Source organism: Candoia aspera, chromosome 1 (assembly GCF_035149785.1).
Source record: "Candoia aspera isolate rCanAsp1 chromosome 1, rCanAsp1.hap2, whole genome shotgun sequence".
Classification (NCBI taxonomy): domain Eukaryota; kingdom Metazoa; phylum Chordata; class Lepidosauria; order Squamata; family Boidae; genus Candoia; species Candoia aspera.
Genome location: NC_086153.1, coordinates 193,832,889 through 193,850,179, shown reverse-complemented (window position 1 = coordinate 193,850,179; position 17,291 = coordinate 193,832,889). Strand labels below are relative to the sequence as shown.

General features: G+C 46.3%; 1 protein-coding gene across 4 annotated transcripts in view; it reads left to right on the top strand.

The window, feature by feature from the left end:
• The window catches only part of UBR3 (ubiquitin protein ligase E3 component n-recognin 3), a 119,649-nt gene that overhangs the window by 81,735 nt on the left and 20,623 nt on the right, over positions 1–17,291 (top strand). For all 4 annotated transcript variants that reach the window (XM_063318210.1, XM_063318208.1, XM_063318207.1 and 1 more), the window contains one exon: positions 2,151–2,236. In XM_063318210.1, coding sequence (XP_063174280.1) covers positions 2,151–2,236 — 86 coding nt within the window. The remainder of the gene's footprint in view (positions 1–2,150; positions 2,237–17,291) is intronic.

Below are 17,291 nucleotides of genomic sequence, written 5' to 3'. Positions count from 1 at the left end.
CATCTTCCACTCACTTGAACAGCAACTGGAGGAGCTAAAGTTCACATTTGTAGGGTACCAAATAGTTTTTACCCTAATGCAGGGTAAAGCAGTAGTTTTATGGCTGTAGACTGCCTTTTTAAACTTTTTTTTTTCGGCCGAGAGCTGTAGGAGGCTGGGGAGTAATTTAATGGTACAACTGGATGGTGAGATGATGACCTTTGGGGGTGCACAAAACGGGGGGCTGAAAGACTTCCTGCAGCTTCAGGACAAAAACTGCCCACCTCAAATTAATACTGCAGTTTACTGTGGCATACATAATCTGTCATGTTCTCGCTCCCTTTCATTTGGGGGGACAATTTTACAGACCAATTGCACAAATTTACTAGAATTGTAAAGCAGCTGTATTTTTCAAGAGTATTAGATATCTGCTAAGTTTCCAATTCTTAAAAAGTATATATAAGTGAAAATCAGGTTCTCATGGAGATATTGTCAAATATTATACCACCCATACTTCTTTCTGTTCATGGGAAGAGCCATATGCGTGCTAAATTGTACTTGTTCTTCAAAACATAATGCCTTGGACTTCTAATGGGAATTTTGTCACTAATACTCTCCAGGGTAAACTGCATTTGAAAATTGCATAATGTATGTATCTCTTGTTTATAGAGCAATTACTGTTTTATTCATTGATGTCTAGAATTCAAGCTCATATCTCTAGCTCCTCTTTAAAAATAATCCAAAAACCCCAAAACAAAAACTGGAGAAATGAAAAACTGCAGTGGTCAGGAGGAAAAGGCGATTATTCTGGGGGAGGTTGTATTCCCTCTGAAAGAGCAAACAGTCAATCGCACCTCTGGGTTGAAGCACTGGCAATGTTTGCACACTTCTGTTTGGATTGTCAGTAATTAGTGTTCCTGAACTGGTAGGACCGAGCAACAGCTATGCATGACGAAGTACAACTGTGCACTCTCTGTGCAGCTATGCTTGAGGGCCAGAAGTGCATGATACCATCATTGCATCACTGTAAAAGATATACATTGATTACTCAGTGCTTTCCAGAAACCATTCACTTAGTCTTAAATTTTAAAACCTAAATGGCTTTGGTCCTGGCTGTCTTTGGAGACCTTTTCTTTTTTTATAAACCAACAAAGATAATAAGAGGCCCTGTTAAAGATGTCCTCATCATTTCTCCTATAACACTCCCAGATTATGGAACTACCATCCAGGGATGGTATTTAATTATCCCCCACCTCAAAAGTCTCACAGCCTTTAGAAGGTAATATACTTTTTCAGCCTGGCTTTATGAACTTAAGGATGGTGTTAGTACTTAGTGGTATCCAAAAGCTACAGCTGGTCCAAAATGGAGCCGTGTGGGCACTTTTAGGTGCTTCAAGATGAGCACATATTACTCCTTTGCTCTGTGAGCTGCATTGGGTGCCAGTTTGCTTCCGGGTCCAATTCAAGGTGCTGATTATCACCTTTAAAGCTCTACATGGCATGGGTCCAGGTTAACTGAGGGACCGTCTCATCCCCATTACATCAACCCGCCCCACCCGGTCATGCAGAAAGGGCACATTGCAGACCCCGTCTGCAAGAGAATTCCATCTGGCAGGGTCCAGAAAGCGGGCCTTCTCTGCAGCAGCTCCTGCCCTTTGGAACATCCTTCCCCCAGAAGTGAGGTTGGCATCCTCCCTTTTGGACTTCAGGAAACAGCTGAAGACCTGGTTTTGTCACCATGCTTGGAGTGGGGAGAGGAAGAGCCACTCTTGGGGCTGGTTGGTTCCCTCATCCTGCTGGGACTGGTCTTGTCCCCTTTGGGTGGAATTAGATCTGCCATTACTTGGATTTCAGTATATTTTGTATTTATATTTATGATTTTATTGAATTTTAAACTGTTTTATTGTGAACCGCCCAGGGTTCCCCGTGTGAGGGAGATGGGCGGTGATATAAATATGATAAATAAATAAATAAATTTTATGCATGAATTTCATTAGGATTTAATTGCATTGTTTTTAATTTATTTTTATGTTGTGTCATAACTATCTTAATCATCCTGCTTGTACAAAAAGTGAGATATAAATTAAATGAATATATGGAAGTCAAAACCTGGGGCAGTTCTATATTTTTAGAGCTTGTAAATATAGGCTATTCCTTTTCTGTTTATTCAGAACAAACTTGGAACTTGAACTGGTTCACCGGGGAGGCAACTTGTGTCTAGGAGGTGCAAGCACAGCTGGAAAGAGATCCTGTTTACGTATGTATATTCAGATTCAATATAATTTAGCTAGTTTTAAATAAGGAATTCTTACTAGAGCCAACTTAAAATAATTTGAGCAACCTTTATACAGTTTGGTTGTATTTTTTTCTCCATTCGTTGTTTAATTGTTCAGACCTGTGAACAATTTCTTTGACCTGAAGTGTGTGATCTCTGTACAAGACAAGAAAGTCGCTGAATATAAATTACATATCAAGGTTCCACTCAGAAATAATTCTTAACAGAAACACTCCTTGAAATACTGATCAAAAAGTGATTTTTGGTTTCCAGGTATTATTTGATCTCCAACCTGGCTTTGAAATTGCTCTCTGTTGGATAAGGAGAGGACAGAATGATAGCTGACACATCAACACATGGATAAAAAACATCCTTTAATTACTCACTTTTTAAAAAAATGTACCACTCTCAGTTTCCCTTTTCACCTTCCTCTTAGCTGATCTGCACCTTTTTCGAAAGAGAAAAATCCATAATTTGATGTCTTGTCACATTTATGTGTCCCTTAACTTGATAGCTAAGGGAAAGGAATTTCTCTACAATGGTATTCTATGCACACAATCTGTGCTGAAGTTTGCTGGGAAAGGGGAGAACAATCTTGCCATACTATTCTATATGGTCTTAAAGAATGCTAAGTGCATACTTAACACTGGTACAGTAAGATCTTTTTGCCTTCCCGGTGTACAAGCAACAATTTTTTCATAATAGAGAATGGTTAAAGTTAAATGGTTAAATCCAGACTGACATTCACCAAAAGGAAAAAAAAGGTAAATCAAGAGTCATTAATAGTCCATGGATATTATTGTGCTCTGTTATATGATCGTCCAGGTGCCCTGATTGCCTACATTCGGAGATAACTTGTTAGAGGCCACTGATGTTACCTGAGAATCTAACGATTTAAGGGCTGGTCAGAGATAGCCCCCTTGGGGATTTCATAAGGAGCCATGAGTGCTGTGCTACCAACCCCTGATCAAAATATAGGAGCTAAAGGAGTCTGCTTTACTGCTTTATTATTTTGGTCTTTTATGAAAAGAAGACATATGTTTAATTAATTATCACAAATTGGTAAGCACATTATTTCTGCATATTATTATTTATGTTCTTTAAAATCATCCTAGATGCCCAGTATGCTGCATTAATACTACATATTCTTCCTTAAGCGGAAGAATAGGAGGAGTGCATGCCACAGGAGAATAACACAGAAGATTAGTGTTCCTCTGACAGGATCAGAAGGGCCTGTCCTGCAGATCTGAATGTCCTTACAGGTTGTTGTAGGGGAGCGGTCCCATAAATAGCCCAGCATAAGCCATGCAGGCCTTTAGAGGTTAACATTAACAGTTTAAATTGTGTTCAAAAAGCAGCTGGCCAAAGGTCTTGCAATATGGGCATCATATAATCTCTCTACCTTGGACCAAGTTATCACCTTGCTACTGCCTTTTTTTCAGATGCTTCTTCTGTATGCTTTTCATGGTTTCCACACAGCATGTTAAAATAGTTGAGTTAGAATATAATCAAGGTTTAAATAACTGGCCAAATCTGACCAGACCAAGAATAGTAGCGGTTGGCATACTGACTATAATTCTACAAACATACTCTTCACCACATTCCTAGTGACAGGTGAATATCAAGGAACTGTGAACCTTCTTTTTCAAAGAGAAAACAATACCATTCAATATATGTTGACCCTCAGTCTCAGAAATCAGTTTCCTATTGTTAGGAAGTAGTAAACACAGGTGTCATCAACATACTGAATACATCTCACTCTCAAGCTTAAGATGGTCTTGCTCAGTAGTTCCATGTAGATGTTAAATAACTTGAGGAATTAAGGTAGAACCCTAAGGGACACTAGTTTCCCAGCACTATAATCTGGATGTGTCTCAAACGGAAGGATTTTCTGGAATCTCAGAAAATCAGTGCCTGCAATGCTAAAACCCAGCACGTGGTTGAAAGAAAATTACCATGTTTGTTGGTATTTTTAGCTTCTGAACTAACTACAGTGAAACCTTATCTATCTATCTATCAATCAGATTTATCACCTCCTATCTCCCCCACAAGGAGGGACTCTTATTTTGATAGACCACTTGGGGAAAGTCCCCTCCCCCCCATTCCCAAATGTCATTAAACACAAAAGTACAATAGCATGGTAATTTACATCATTTGGGTAAAGATGTCAGTACACAAATGGCATCGTTTGCATCAATTTATATAATTCAATGATTCAAATGAGGTAAATTGACACAAATGACACTATTACAAAAGTGATACAATGTCATGCACTGCCTACCGCAGAGTAAAACACAGACGCTGATTCAAAGAGCAGGTTCCGGTTTATTTCGTACGTAGTGTCAGTTGCGAAAAAAACTGAGAGTGAGGGGAGCGCGCCGGTGCGGGGTTTAAATACCCCGCGCCGGTCAGCGCCCCCTTACCCTGGGTTACGTCATCCCCCCTTTGTCCTGCATGCTGCCGTGCCGGTAGGTGAAGGGTTGCGAGGCCCCAGCTGGTGCCTCGGGATCGCCCATCATCGGTTTCCTCTTTCAGCCGGTGATTGCTGTCAGCTGGGCGATCTCCGTTGTGCTTTTGCTAACAGCTTGGGTGTGCCTCGCGATCCGCCTAGTCTTTGTCTTTTCTTCTTTCTCTTTTGTGTTCTGATGGCTGCATCCTCCGGCCAGGGTCTGTGTCTGTTGTTGTGCGTGCTATGCTTATCTTGAGTCCTTTCCTCTGCTTCCTCGTTATTGTCATGTGTGCCATTGTGCTGATGTCTTCAGCTCAACGGCACTCATGACATACTGCCCCCTGTCCGAATAGTGCCCCCCCCCGGCCTTCTGGTTTTTCACCAGGAGAGCTGTCAAAATGGTTTTTTTTTTGTTTGTTTTTTTTTTAAATTTCCCGCCGGAGTGTTTTCGCCCCTCCCTTTGTTCCGCCTTCTACCTCGTGTCCATCTAGGGTGTGTTCCCAGTGCGCATGCCCCGACCACACCCTGGGCGTGCGCATGCTCCGGCCACACCCTGCTTGTTTGGCTCAGTTCGTCGAGGAAAGAGGCGTGGCTGGTCAGGTGCTTTTCAGCTCCAGGTAGGACCCTTATCTTTTTTCAAGTGCGTCGTCATTGTTATGTGTGCATCCTGGGCGTTGCCCCCAGGCATGCACTGGTGACCAATGTCACTCCCTCGTGGGCCTGGGGCGGGGGGAGGGTGAGTCCCGGGGGGGGGAGGTCTACCCAAGTCGCGGGCTTGGGGGGCCCTTTCCCCTGGGGGCGCGGCTGGTGGGGGGGGCCCGCGGGGAAAAGGTTGTTCAGGGGCCGGTTCGGCTTGTCGCCCCTTTGGCTTGTCGGGGTACGTCCGGTGGAATGCCCGGGTCAGGTCTGGCGCCTTGACGTGTTGCGCCGCCACCCATTCTGGGTGGGGGAAGTGTTTCCACCTTACTAAGTAGTGTAATGTTCCCCGTTGATGGCGAGAGTCGAGTATGTCTCTTGCTTCGAAATGTTGTTGGCCGTCGATCATCACTGGGGAGGGCAGTGGCGTGCTCGGGTGCCATCGAGAGGTGGTTGCAGGTTTCAGGAGGCTGGTGTGAAATACCGGGTGGAGTCTCCGTAGATTGTGCGGCAGGTCCAGGTGTATTGCCACCGGGTTCACTATCTGGGTTACTCGAAGCGGCCCGATATACTTAGGCCCCAGTTTTTTCGAGGGTTGAGGTGACTTCAGGAATTTGGTGGATAGGTAGACCATATCCCCTGCCTGGAACGTCGGTTGCTGGCGCCGGTGCTTGTCGGCCTGCTCTTTGTAGGCCGCCTGTGCTTCCTTCAGCGCTGCCGTGATTATTGGCCACGATTCCGCAATCTTCCATCCCCAGTCACTAGCATCCACTTGGGGTCCCGGGGGTTGTGGTAGCTCCGGTATGGGTACGAAGTCACGCCCCGAGACTACTTCGAACGGGGGTTTTCCCGTGCTCGTGTGGACGGCGTTATTATATGCGACTTCTGCAAACGGGAGCAGTTCGACCCAGTCGTCTTGGTGGTAGTTTGTGTATGAGCGGATGAATTGTTCTAGGGTGGCATTGAGGACCTCTGTGGCTCCGTCCGTCTGGGGGTGCCAGGCCGTGGATAGGGCTTGTTGGGTCCCCGTCAGCTTTAGGAAGGCCCGCCAGAATTTCGAAGTGAATTGTGTGCCCCTGTCGGTCACCACGCGTGCGGGACATCCGTGTAACCTGTACATGTGTATAAGGAAGAGTTTGGCTAGTTGTTGGGCGGACGGGACCGATGAGCAGGGGATGAAGTGGGCCTGTTTCGAAAAGTAGTCTTTCACCACCCAAATGGCCGTTTTCTTCTGGCTGGGTGGGAGATCTACTATGAAATCCATGGAGATTTCCTCCCATGGGCGGGAGGGCTCCGCCACCTTTTGTAAAAGTCCCGGGGGCTTACCTGGTGCCCGTTTGGCCCTGGCGCATGTCGGGCAGGACGCTACATAGGCTTTCACGTCCCGTCTCAGCGCAGGCCACCAGAATTGGCGTCGTGTTAGGTGCAGGGTCTTCAGGAACCCGAAGTGTCCCGCTTGCTTGGTGTCGTGGGATCTGCGCAAGATCGCCTGGCGTTGCGAGTCCGGGACATATATTCTGCCTTCCCCCCATGCCAGGTCCTGTGCCATCGTCACCTTGTCGGGGTTTGCTAGGAGCTAAGGGTCGGTTTTGAGGGCGGCAGTGAGGTCTGCGCGTATCCCCCCTGGCAGTTGCGGTTGGCGCCGTCTGGTCACTGGTTGCCCCACTGTCGGTTGCGCCGTGGGGTTGGGCTGCCTCCGAGCGCCGCTCCGGGTGGTCACCGCCATCCCCAGCTGGGAAGCGGATAGGACCGTCCCGATCGTGTCTGGGGCGGGCTCCTCGTCTTGGGGCAGTCGGGAGAGGGCGTCAGCCAGGAAGTTCTTTTTGCCCGGCATGAACTTCAGCTGAAAGTTGAAGCGGCTGAAGAATTGGGCCCATCTGACCTGTTTTGGGCTGAGGCGTCTGGGCGTTCGGAGGGCCTCGAGGTTCCGGTGGTCTGTCCAGACCTCAAATGGTTGGGTGGCTCCTTCCAGTAGGTGCCTCCATGTTTCCAACGCCGATTTCACCGCGAAGGCTTCCTTCTCCCAGATGTGCCAGCGCCTTTCTGTCTCAGAGAATTTCCTCGACAGGTAGGCGCATGGTTTCAGGACTCCTGTGGGGTCCTTTTGGAGTAGGATGGCCCCCAGGGAGAAGTCTGAGGCGTCGGCTTGGACCACGAACGGCCGTTCTGGGTCCGGGTGCGCGAGGATTGGCTCCGTGGTGAACAGCGCTTTCAGCCTGTTGAATGCGGTTTGGCACGCGGGAGTCCAATTTAGTACTGTGCCCGGGTTCTTGGCGCGTCGTGTGTCCCCCACCCCTTTAGTCTTGAGGAGGTCTGTTAGGGGGAGGGCTATCTCTGCGAACCCCCGTGCGAATGACCTGTAAAAATTCGCGAAGCCGAGGAAGCTCTGGAGTTGGCGCCTGTTACGGGGGCGTTCCCAGTTCACCACTGCCTCGACTTTTGCGGGGTCCATCTCTATGCCTTCTCCAGAGATTCGGTACCCCAGGTAGTCTAGGCGTGCTTTATGGAATTCGCACTTTGAGGGTTTGGCATAGAGTTTCGCCCTTTTTAGCTTGTCGAGGACTTGTCTGACTAGGGTCACGTGTTCCTCGTGCGTTTTGGAGTAGATAAGGACGTCGTCTATGTAGACCAGGACCCCTTTGAACAGGTGCTCATGCAGAACCTCATTGATGAGCTGCATGAACACCCCCGGGGCCCCTGCTAGTCCGAATGGCAGCACTTTGTACTGAAAGGCGCCTAGGGGGCAGTTGAACGCAGTTTTCCATTCGTCCCCCTCCCTGATTCGGATTCGGTAGTACGCCTCGCGAAGGTCCAGCTTGGAGAAGACTCTGCCCGTGGACAGGTGGGCGAGCATGTCTTTCACGAGGGGTAAGGGGTATTTATTGGATAGGGAAGCTGCATTGAGGCCCCGGTAGTCGGTGCAGAGCCGTAGGGTGCCGTCTTTTTTCTCACGGAATAAGACGGGCGCTCCGACCGGTGAGCATGCCGGCTCTATGAATCCCCTCTCTAGGTTTTTGTCGATGAACTCCCGGAGGGTTGCCATCTCCTTCGGGGTCATCGAGTAAATCTTCGGCCTAGGTAAGGGGACATCGGGCAGCAGGTCAATCCTGCAGTCCGTCTTGCGGTGGGGGGGTAGTTGATCAGCTTCCGCCTCTCCGAAGACCTCTGAGAAGTCAGCGTATTGTTCCGGTAGGTCTTCTGGGGTAGCTGTGTTGTCCTGGGTTGCCGCCTCTGCTCGTCCCACCGTGGGGTTGGTCCTGCCCTCCGGAACTGGCGCCCGGTACTCGCCGTCGTTGAATCGGAAGGTGCGGGTCTCCCAGTCGATGCGCGGGTTGTTTGTTGCGAGCCATGGTATTCCCAAGACTACGATGGGCCGTCCTATGTGGGTTACCACGAACGATGTTCGTTCGGTGTGGGTACCCATTTGTAGGGTAACCGGCTCGGTCTGCATCATGGCTGGTGTCCCTCCCGCTGTTGAGCCGTCCAGCTGGTGAAATGCCAGCGGCGTGGGGAGGGGGAGGCAGCGTAGGGCGAGTTTGGCGACTATGTCGGGGTGGATCAGGTTTTTCGAGCACCCCGAGTCCACTAGTGCCGCGGCCGTGGTGGCTCCGTTGCCCACAGAGAGCTTGATTGCCGCCATTATTACGGAGCTTTCGCCGCTCTGTCGAAGTGATCCACGCCTCTGTCCCACCACCTGCCTCGCGGCGTGTTTTAAGGCAGGTGGGGAGCGTTTCCCGCCGGCTGGTCTGGGTCTACGGCGTCCTCTCCCCCCCAGTAAGCGTCCCAGCCTTCGTCCGGTGTCGCTGTGGCTCCGGTCATTCGGCGGTGGGGGGGTGGCGGCGGGTTAGTTGGTTTGAGGTTAGGTTTCAGTGCGGGTTTAGGAGCGCTCGCTGGGGTTCGGTTGGAGAAGCAATCTGCCGTTTTGTGCCCCATTTTTCCACACCTCCCGCAGGGCCCGCGAGTGAATTTCTTCCTTGGATATGTGGGACCGGCCGTCCCCACGTGTGGCGCGGGTACCTTTGGGTAGGTGTTGGTTTTGTCTTCCGTCGTTGCCATTAGGAAGGTGCGGTGCGCGTGTTCTGCTCTCCCCGCGAGGTGGATCCAGCTGTGCAGAGTCTCCGGATCGTCCCGGTAGAGAGCCCATTGAAGTACTTCGCGGTTGAGCCCCCTTTTGAACATTTCTAGCAGGGTGGTCTCGGACCAGTCGTTGATCTTCCCTGCTAGGGCTTTAAATTCGAGGGCGTAGTCCGGGACAGTGCGTGCGCCCTGTTTGAGGCTTTGAAGTGCACTTTTAGCCCTCTCTTTGGCTAGTGGGTCCTCAAAGTAGCGCTTCATCTCGGTGATGAAAGCATGGAAGTCAGAGAGGGCGGGGGAGTTGGACTCGTACATTTGGACGTACCAGTCCGCCGCCCGGTCTTGTAGTTTGATCGCTACGGCTGCGATCTTGTCCGCTTCGGAGTTAAAGGAGTGTCCGTGCCGCCCCATGAACTCCCTGGCGTTCGTAATGAAGAACGACAGTTTCGCGGGGTTCCCGTCGAAGACAATGGGGAAGTCCTTTGGGGCCCGGGCGTTCTGTGAGTCCCCTCCTCTCGCTTCCCGACTCACGGCTTCGTCCGCTTGGGCCGCTTGTTGATTCGCATTTGGCCCATGGGGGTGCGACGACCCGCTCGGGGTGTGGACCTGCACGGGAACGTCGTTGGGCGGCGCAGGGGACATCAGCAATTGTAGCATGGTCCTGAGGTCCTTTAGCTGGGCCTCCATGGCCGCAAGTCTGGCTTGAGTTTCCCCGTCCGGGATCTGCGCCGCAGCTGGGGTCGGGTCTATCGGTGTGTCCGCAGGGTTGAGCCGCTGGTGGGGTTCAGGCATTCCCGTCCGCTGGTCAGCTTCCTCTGTTTGGGAGTGCGTCGGCTGGGTTGCCTCTCCGTCCTCCTCCGTGCTTGCCGCAGTTGGGCTGACGCTCCACGCCCGTGGCTGGGGTGCGATGTGGGGCGGGGGGGTTCTCCGCTGGTCTCGGGAGGTATGTTGCTCCCTCCCGTGGCCGGGTCTCCCTCTGGGGCTGGAGCTGAGGCTCGGGGTGGGCCGGGCGGGTGTCCGTGGCTCCTGGGGTCCGCGGTGCCTCTGGCCTCGATCGGTCCTCCTCTGCTTCTTGCCGTGCGGTTCGCCCGCCTTGGCCGCGACGCGTCGGCCTCATCGCTCGTGGTCTTCTCGCCGTCTATTCCTCCCGCGGCTCGTTGTCCGGTGGGGCTCGGTGAGGCTGAGTTTGTGACTCTCAGCTTTATGTCATGCACTGCCTACCGCAGAGTAAAACACAGACGCTGATTCAAAGGAGAGCAGGTTCCGGTTTATTTCGTACGTAGTGTCAGTTGCGAAAAAAGCTGAGAGTGAGGGGAGTGCGCCGGTGCGGGGTTTAAATACCCCGCGCCGGTCAGCGCCCCCTTACCCTGGGTTACATCATCCCCCCTTTGTCCTGCATGCTGCCGTGCCGGTAGGTGAAGGGTTGCGAGGCCCCAGCTGGTGCCTCGGGATCGCCCATCATCGGTTTCCTCTTTCAGCCGGTGATTGCTGTCAGCTGGGCGATCTCCGTTGTGCTTTTGCTAACAGCTTGGGTGTGCCTCGCGATCCGCCTAGTCTTTGTCTTTTCTTCTTTCTCTTTTGTGTTCTGATGGCTGCATCCTCCGGCCAGGGTCTGTGTCTGTTGTTGTGCGTGCTATGCTTATCTTGAGTCCTTTCCTCTGCTTCCTCGTTATTGTCATGTGTGCCGTTGTGCTGATGTCTTCAGCTCAACGGCACTCATGACATACAATTGATACAGATGTTATAAAATTAAGCTAAAAATAACAAATTTTGCTGCCTTGCCTGGACTACTTTGGACGCAATGGACTTATTTATTATTTGGGGGTGGGGCTGCTAAGACAAAAATGGGATCTGTTGCATCTGAAGTTTGCTAAATGAGGTCTGCTTATTTAGGGCTTCACTTTAGAATCTTCCAGTTTTTCATGTAAGCCTTTCACAAAGACAACCAAAGCAGTCTCAACACTGTATCCCATCCAAAAGTCTGTTTGGAAAAGGGACCAGATAATCAGCTCATCCAGATGCCTTTGGAGTTGTGAGGCCACAATTTTTTCAGTTACTTTTGCCAGAAATCAAAGATTTGAAACATGACAAGTGTGATGGTTGCCTTATTCAAAAGAAACACAGACTCACCAGCCAGGGCTAAGGATATCTGGTTTATTGAGAATAGAATGCAGACACGGAGAAAGACGGGAATGAGCACATGGCGTGCGAGGTAGCCGGTAAATACTCGCGGTGCGGACCTGATCCTTCCCCACCCCCCATTGTCCCAAAGTCTTGACCAATGGTGAACCCGGAGTCTCGGGCAATCAGGGGGCGATTCCGGAGTCTTGATGGGCGATCAGGGGGATTAGCGCTGATTACCTCTGTCCTCTTCCTGTGTCCGGAGCAGGTGTGTCCCCCGTGGTAATGCAGAGATGTCAGGGAGATAGGATGATGGCTTCCCGGGTCAGGGCAAAGGTATGGCTCCTTTGTCCTTTATCTGTTTTGTCTTTCAGTGCTTATGGGATTAGCACTGATTCTTTCCTTCCCCCTTCCCTTCACCAGAAAGGCATGTTCCCCGTTGTGATGTATGTATACATCGCAACGGGGGACATGACAACAAGATATCCCAGATCAAAGGAGGGTTTCTTCAGCAGAAGTCCTATCACTATCTCTTTTAGGCAAGTGGAACATAACCACTTGTAATGAGGCTATGATCATCTCCCTTAACCAGGGACTCAATCCCTCTCTGACTGATCTAATCAGAGGTACAAGGGTTAAATAAGCAGGTTGTAGTCCTCATACATTCACATATTTTGATCCACAGTTTTCACATGAAGTGAACATTTCCCTAAGTTCTTTCTGGAGACTACTAAGATTCATGAATGATTGAACCATTTTAACAAGTCCTCAATTCTTGTAGCGTTTATTTATTTATTTATTTATTTATTTTCTTTTATTTATCAAATTTGTAACTGCCCATCTCCTCCCATCAGAGGGACTCTGGGCAGTTTACAGTAATAATCAATAAAACAATAAATGTACAATAAATTTACAATATATAAAAATAAAATATTTGAAACATTTACCAATAAGTAATAAGTATAGATAAAAATAGAGTCCAAATGGCAGATAATAAATTATCAACTTTATACCAGCTGGCAGCCTAAAACTGTTCGGGGCATTATCTGTCCATTTCAGAGAAGTCGTATAGAGCCAGCCCCCCCTCCCCCACATTCCAATCACAAGCTCTACCAGAACAAAGTACCAAGTCTAACATGTGGGGTCAGACACCACCTGGGTTGGGTCAACATGAAATTCTGAGCTGCCCCTGATGCTTTAGCAGATCTTTCAGTAAGCAGGAAGTTGGATTAGATTGGTTCTTTCCAACTCTTTGATTTGATGAACAGCCTCAGTAGACTTTGAAATCCTCCAGAATAAACTAATGGTTATCCATCTCCATTACTGACCTTAGCTAGTTCAGGAAGTAAGCTATGTGTCCTCCTACACATCCAGGGTTCCTAAGTACAGCAAATGCACTGAAAATTACCCAGCTGACTGACAGAATATCTTGCCAGTGAGTGTTGTATTCTCACTATTTGTGGGGGTTGTTTTGTTTTCCTTCAGAATTAAAGTAGAATCTCTAACCCAGGGATATCTCTAAAGCAGCCTTTCTCAACCTTTTGACCCTGGAGGAACCCCTGAAATATTTTTCAGGCCTTGGGGAACCCCTGCACATTCAGACTCAAATATAGGCCACAAGTTTCAAAATTATTATATTGGTTTCATACATAGGCATTAACAGTGTTCTTAAACTAAAAATAAAGTAAAGTTGCCCGAATTTGAAATAATTTTTTAAATACATTGTGATCTCCCTAGTGACCTCTTGCAGAACCCTAGGGAACCCTGGTTGAGAAACCCTGCTCTAAAGGTTCTATTGGTTTTGCTCTCTCCACCAAATTCTTCCCTGATTTGAAATTCTGCAGTTTCTTTATAAATATATGAGGTAATGTGACTAGGTGGATCTTGAGGAAGATCTAGAAAAGCACAATCATTTTCTTAATCTTTAAACAATAAATTAAATTAACTTTGATTAAATCATGTAAAATGGGTTATAAGCAAGTTCCTTTAATATTACATTATATCTATAGTCTGTCAGACTTTTCTTTCTCTGGCATCAAACTTATAAACTCTGACAGGTTTTGCAAAGACTAGGGCTTCAGGTTTCCTTCAGACCTACCAGGCACACTGCCCAAATCCCTTTTCCCTTAGTCCCTCCCACCTCTGGAATACAAACGGGGGGGAGGTGCTTTGAAGGACAGCTCTAATAATCATCATAGCAGGAAAAAAAATCCTGTCAGACACCCCACTCCCCTGTCCTCCAGTCTTTGCCTGTTACAACACAGAATAATTATGGAGACACAACTGGCAGACATTATTCCTTTCTTTTCTTCTGTACAAGGTCAGCACTTTGACCTAGGATTGTATCATGGATAATAGATGTTTTGCCAGTTCTTTAGATTGGAAGAACTACCTTCACTGTCACTCTGACTTCTTGGTTAAACTGCAGCCTAGAAGGAAGATTGTATAATCAAAATTTGTGGTTAGCCATATCATCCAAACTTCAGATTTATCCCATTTTGTGTATCTGGCAATCAGCAATTAGAGACTTACAGACCTTGAGTACTAGACCCAGTTTCCAGAATGCAAAATCCATTAGTTGTTTTAGGTTCACAAGACATGATAAGCCACAAAATTTAGGTAAAAAGCCGTATGCGCTCATTCACTGACATTTTTAACTTAATGCGTTGTATTTCAGAATACAACTCCTGTCATCCCTGACTGTTGGTCATGGTGGTTGTCACCAATGGGAATTACGGTCCAAAACAGCTGGAAAACACCACACCAGGAAGTCACATTTAAAGTGCTTTGTTGAAATAAGCCTATAATCATGGTTAATGAATCTGACATATCTTAACCTGTTTTGACACTTCATATGTAATAGTAGTAAAAATGATATGTCCAATCTTTTTGCAGCTCCATTAAAAGAAGGAGACCACATAGACAGACACAGCTTGTTGGTTTAGCACTAAATAACAATGTAATGCTTTTTTCTTCATCAGCAACAAAAAAAGTATTGCTAAAATTTTGCATAACATCTATGTATGTTAATATAAAATCTATTTCACTTTTTTACTTTTATTTCTCTATTGTAGCCTGCCCTTCCTTTGGATTGCAGTCCCTAGCATACCATTCAAAAGACCAAATACGGCCCTTGGGTCAGAAGTAGTTGCATATCTTTGAAAGGAAGCAGTGGGTCACAGCATGTGGCTGTTGACATCACATTGAATTTTTGTCCTGTCTCTGTCCTTCCTTTGGGGAATGCGGCTCTCAGTGTACCCCTCAAAACCAAGTGTAGCTCTTTGTTTGGGAAATACAGAAGGCCTTCAAACATGGGATCATGATAATAGCTCTTCAGTCAAGGGCTATTCTTTCTGAAGTCTATCACATAGTCACTCGATTACCATTGCATCCAGAACAGGCTAATGACCTTGCTGTGTTTTTACAGATAGCACTTTCTACTTACTCAAGGCACCGCCTGCCCAGAAGTTCTTAAAAGATAATAAAGGAAGTCTTTGGGATTAAAAAAAAATCAGCACTTTGCTAAAAAGTCAGTCAGTAAATAGTAGCTATTTACCTCTCAGTATATATGTCTTAAGTAACTGAACGAATAGAAAACCTAAATTTGATTTGGCAGATTCACCCCATCTTCTTTTAAAAGGGTATTCTTCTTCCCATTTATAGTGTTGTAATTTAGCATTTATATTTAGATCACGAAGAAGCATCCTATATGCAATTTATTTATGTTTGGATTGGATTGTTGTTCTCACTAGTGCAGTTAAAACCCTTGTACGTTTTTATTCCCCTACATCTCTCAGTCATTCCCTGAATTTTGGTTAATGAGGTATCTGTCTTGTGATTGAACACAGTGTTCTGTGTTAATTGTATAACTAGTGCAAAATTTGTTGATTAGCTATGGAATATGATGTTCCAGGTGAGGTCTTATAGCAGCAGGTGTCTCTCAAGATGTAGGAGCAAATAGGTCAAGTGTTGTTTTAGCAGATTATGCTGTAAGAGGACAGCTGTGTGTTGGGAAGTAAAATCAGGAATGATTAATGTGACTACTAGTGCTGAGACAGTGTGAAAAGGACAGTGAACTAAATGTCGATCTAAATGGTTCTTTTTAAAGCTTAACCCTTGAGGCATATTTGAGATTCAGAACACAGCATGTTTTCAGTATTATCAGGGAAACAAGAAAAAGGGAAGATTTCAGTTCTGAAGGAGAAGATGCACTACTTGGAGATACTTCTGGATTCATATTTCTTTCTGGATGCCTAAGTGGTGGCTGTGGCTAGGAGTGTTCAGCTTCAGGAATTTTCCTTAGATCAGCCATGCCATTGATATAGTCATATAAGCTGGTTTTGAAGACTGTTCAGAAATTTCAGCTTGATGGAAATTGCTGCAGCAAGACTTTTGGGTGGTATTTTAGTGCAGACCTAGTACCCCAGTCCTGTAGCAGCTGTATACGCTACTAAATTGTTTCCAACACAAGTTGTATGTTCTTATGTAGTAATCTCTAAAATGTTTGGGATCATAATTATGGTGGTGAATATATTCATAATTTATGAACTATAATTGAAGCCCTGCTTAACAACAACAACAACAACAGTAATGTTGATGTAATCACAGCAGAAGATCATTTGGTGGCAACCAATCTGGATTGTGGAACTCTTTCTTTAGGCAGATTAAGGTAAAATAACTTTTGAGTCTAACTCAATTCCTGGAGTGAAATGGATACAACCATGCCATACTCTTGGCAACAATACAGAAGAGGTTTGCTCTTGCTTTCTAGGAGATTTTTCAATTTTCCAATCACACCCCCAGCCCTGGGATTTCCTTCTGTTCCCCCATCCAAGTGCCCTGTTCTTTTTTTGAGTTCAGACAAGGTCAGCATAGATGCTACCACTTGCTGAGACAGAAGATTGGAATAGCCCATTTTTTTATTTGCTTCTTCAGAGGCATTAATCTTTCTGCTTTTCTTAGAATTTCTGGACATTGATGAAGAACTCATGCACTCTTTAATTTTTTTTCTTTTTTAAAGCTGTCTTTATTTTTATTATTTTTATTATACACTGCCTTAACATCTGTTGATAGAAAGGCAATATAGCATATTTAAGTCATTTTAATTTTTGGCCACTGATCATTTTACTTTGTTTTTATTTTGTGATTACTTTCATTTCTGTTCTCAGCTGGTGGTAGTACTTGGCTAGCCTTGTCTGGCTTCATAATTTTAGGGGCTGGAGATTAGAGAAGAAATTGAAAAAGAAAATATCCTTGAGGAAGGCATTGCCAAACCACTTCCATACTGTTGCCAAAAACAACAATACACGGGCCTGCCCATGAAATAACCAGGAGTCAAGCTTGACTTGAAGACGACTTTATTTTTTTGATTTAGTATAGATTTTATATTGTATTATATTTGTATGTTTTAGGGTTTTACCTCTGTTTTGGGATTAAAGGAATACTAGAAAATAGCAAATAATTAAACTTCATAGGAATGATTGCAAAGTCAGAGCTGGTTTTTGAATGTTGCCAATCTTCATCTAACTACCTGATGTTCAAAGAGCTGTTTTCTGTTTCATTTACAAATATGAAGAGGATTAAAGAATAAAAGAATAAATTAATTACAGTAAAAGATAAAAATAGTCTGCAGAATCCAAAATATGAATATTTAAATTAAAATATGTTTCTTTTTTTGAAATTCAGTAAATGATTGAAAATGTTCATTAAAGATTTCTAATTTTTGTCTCTCCTCCTAATTTTGCTAAGTGGTGCTGC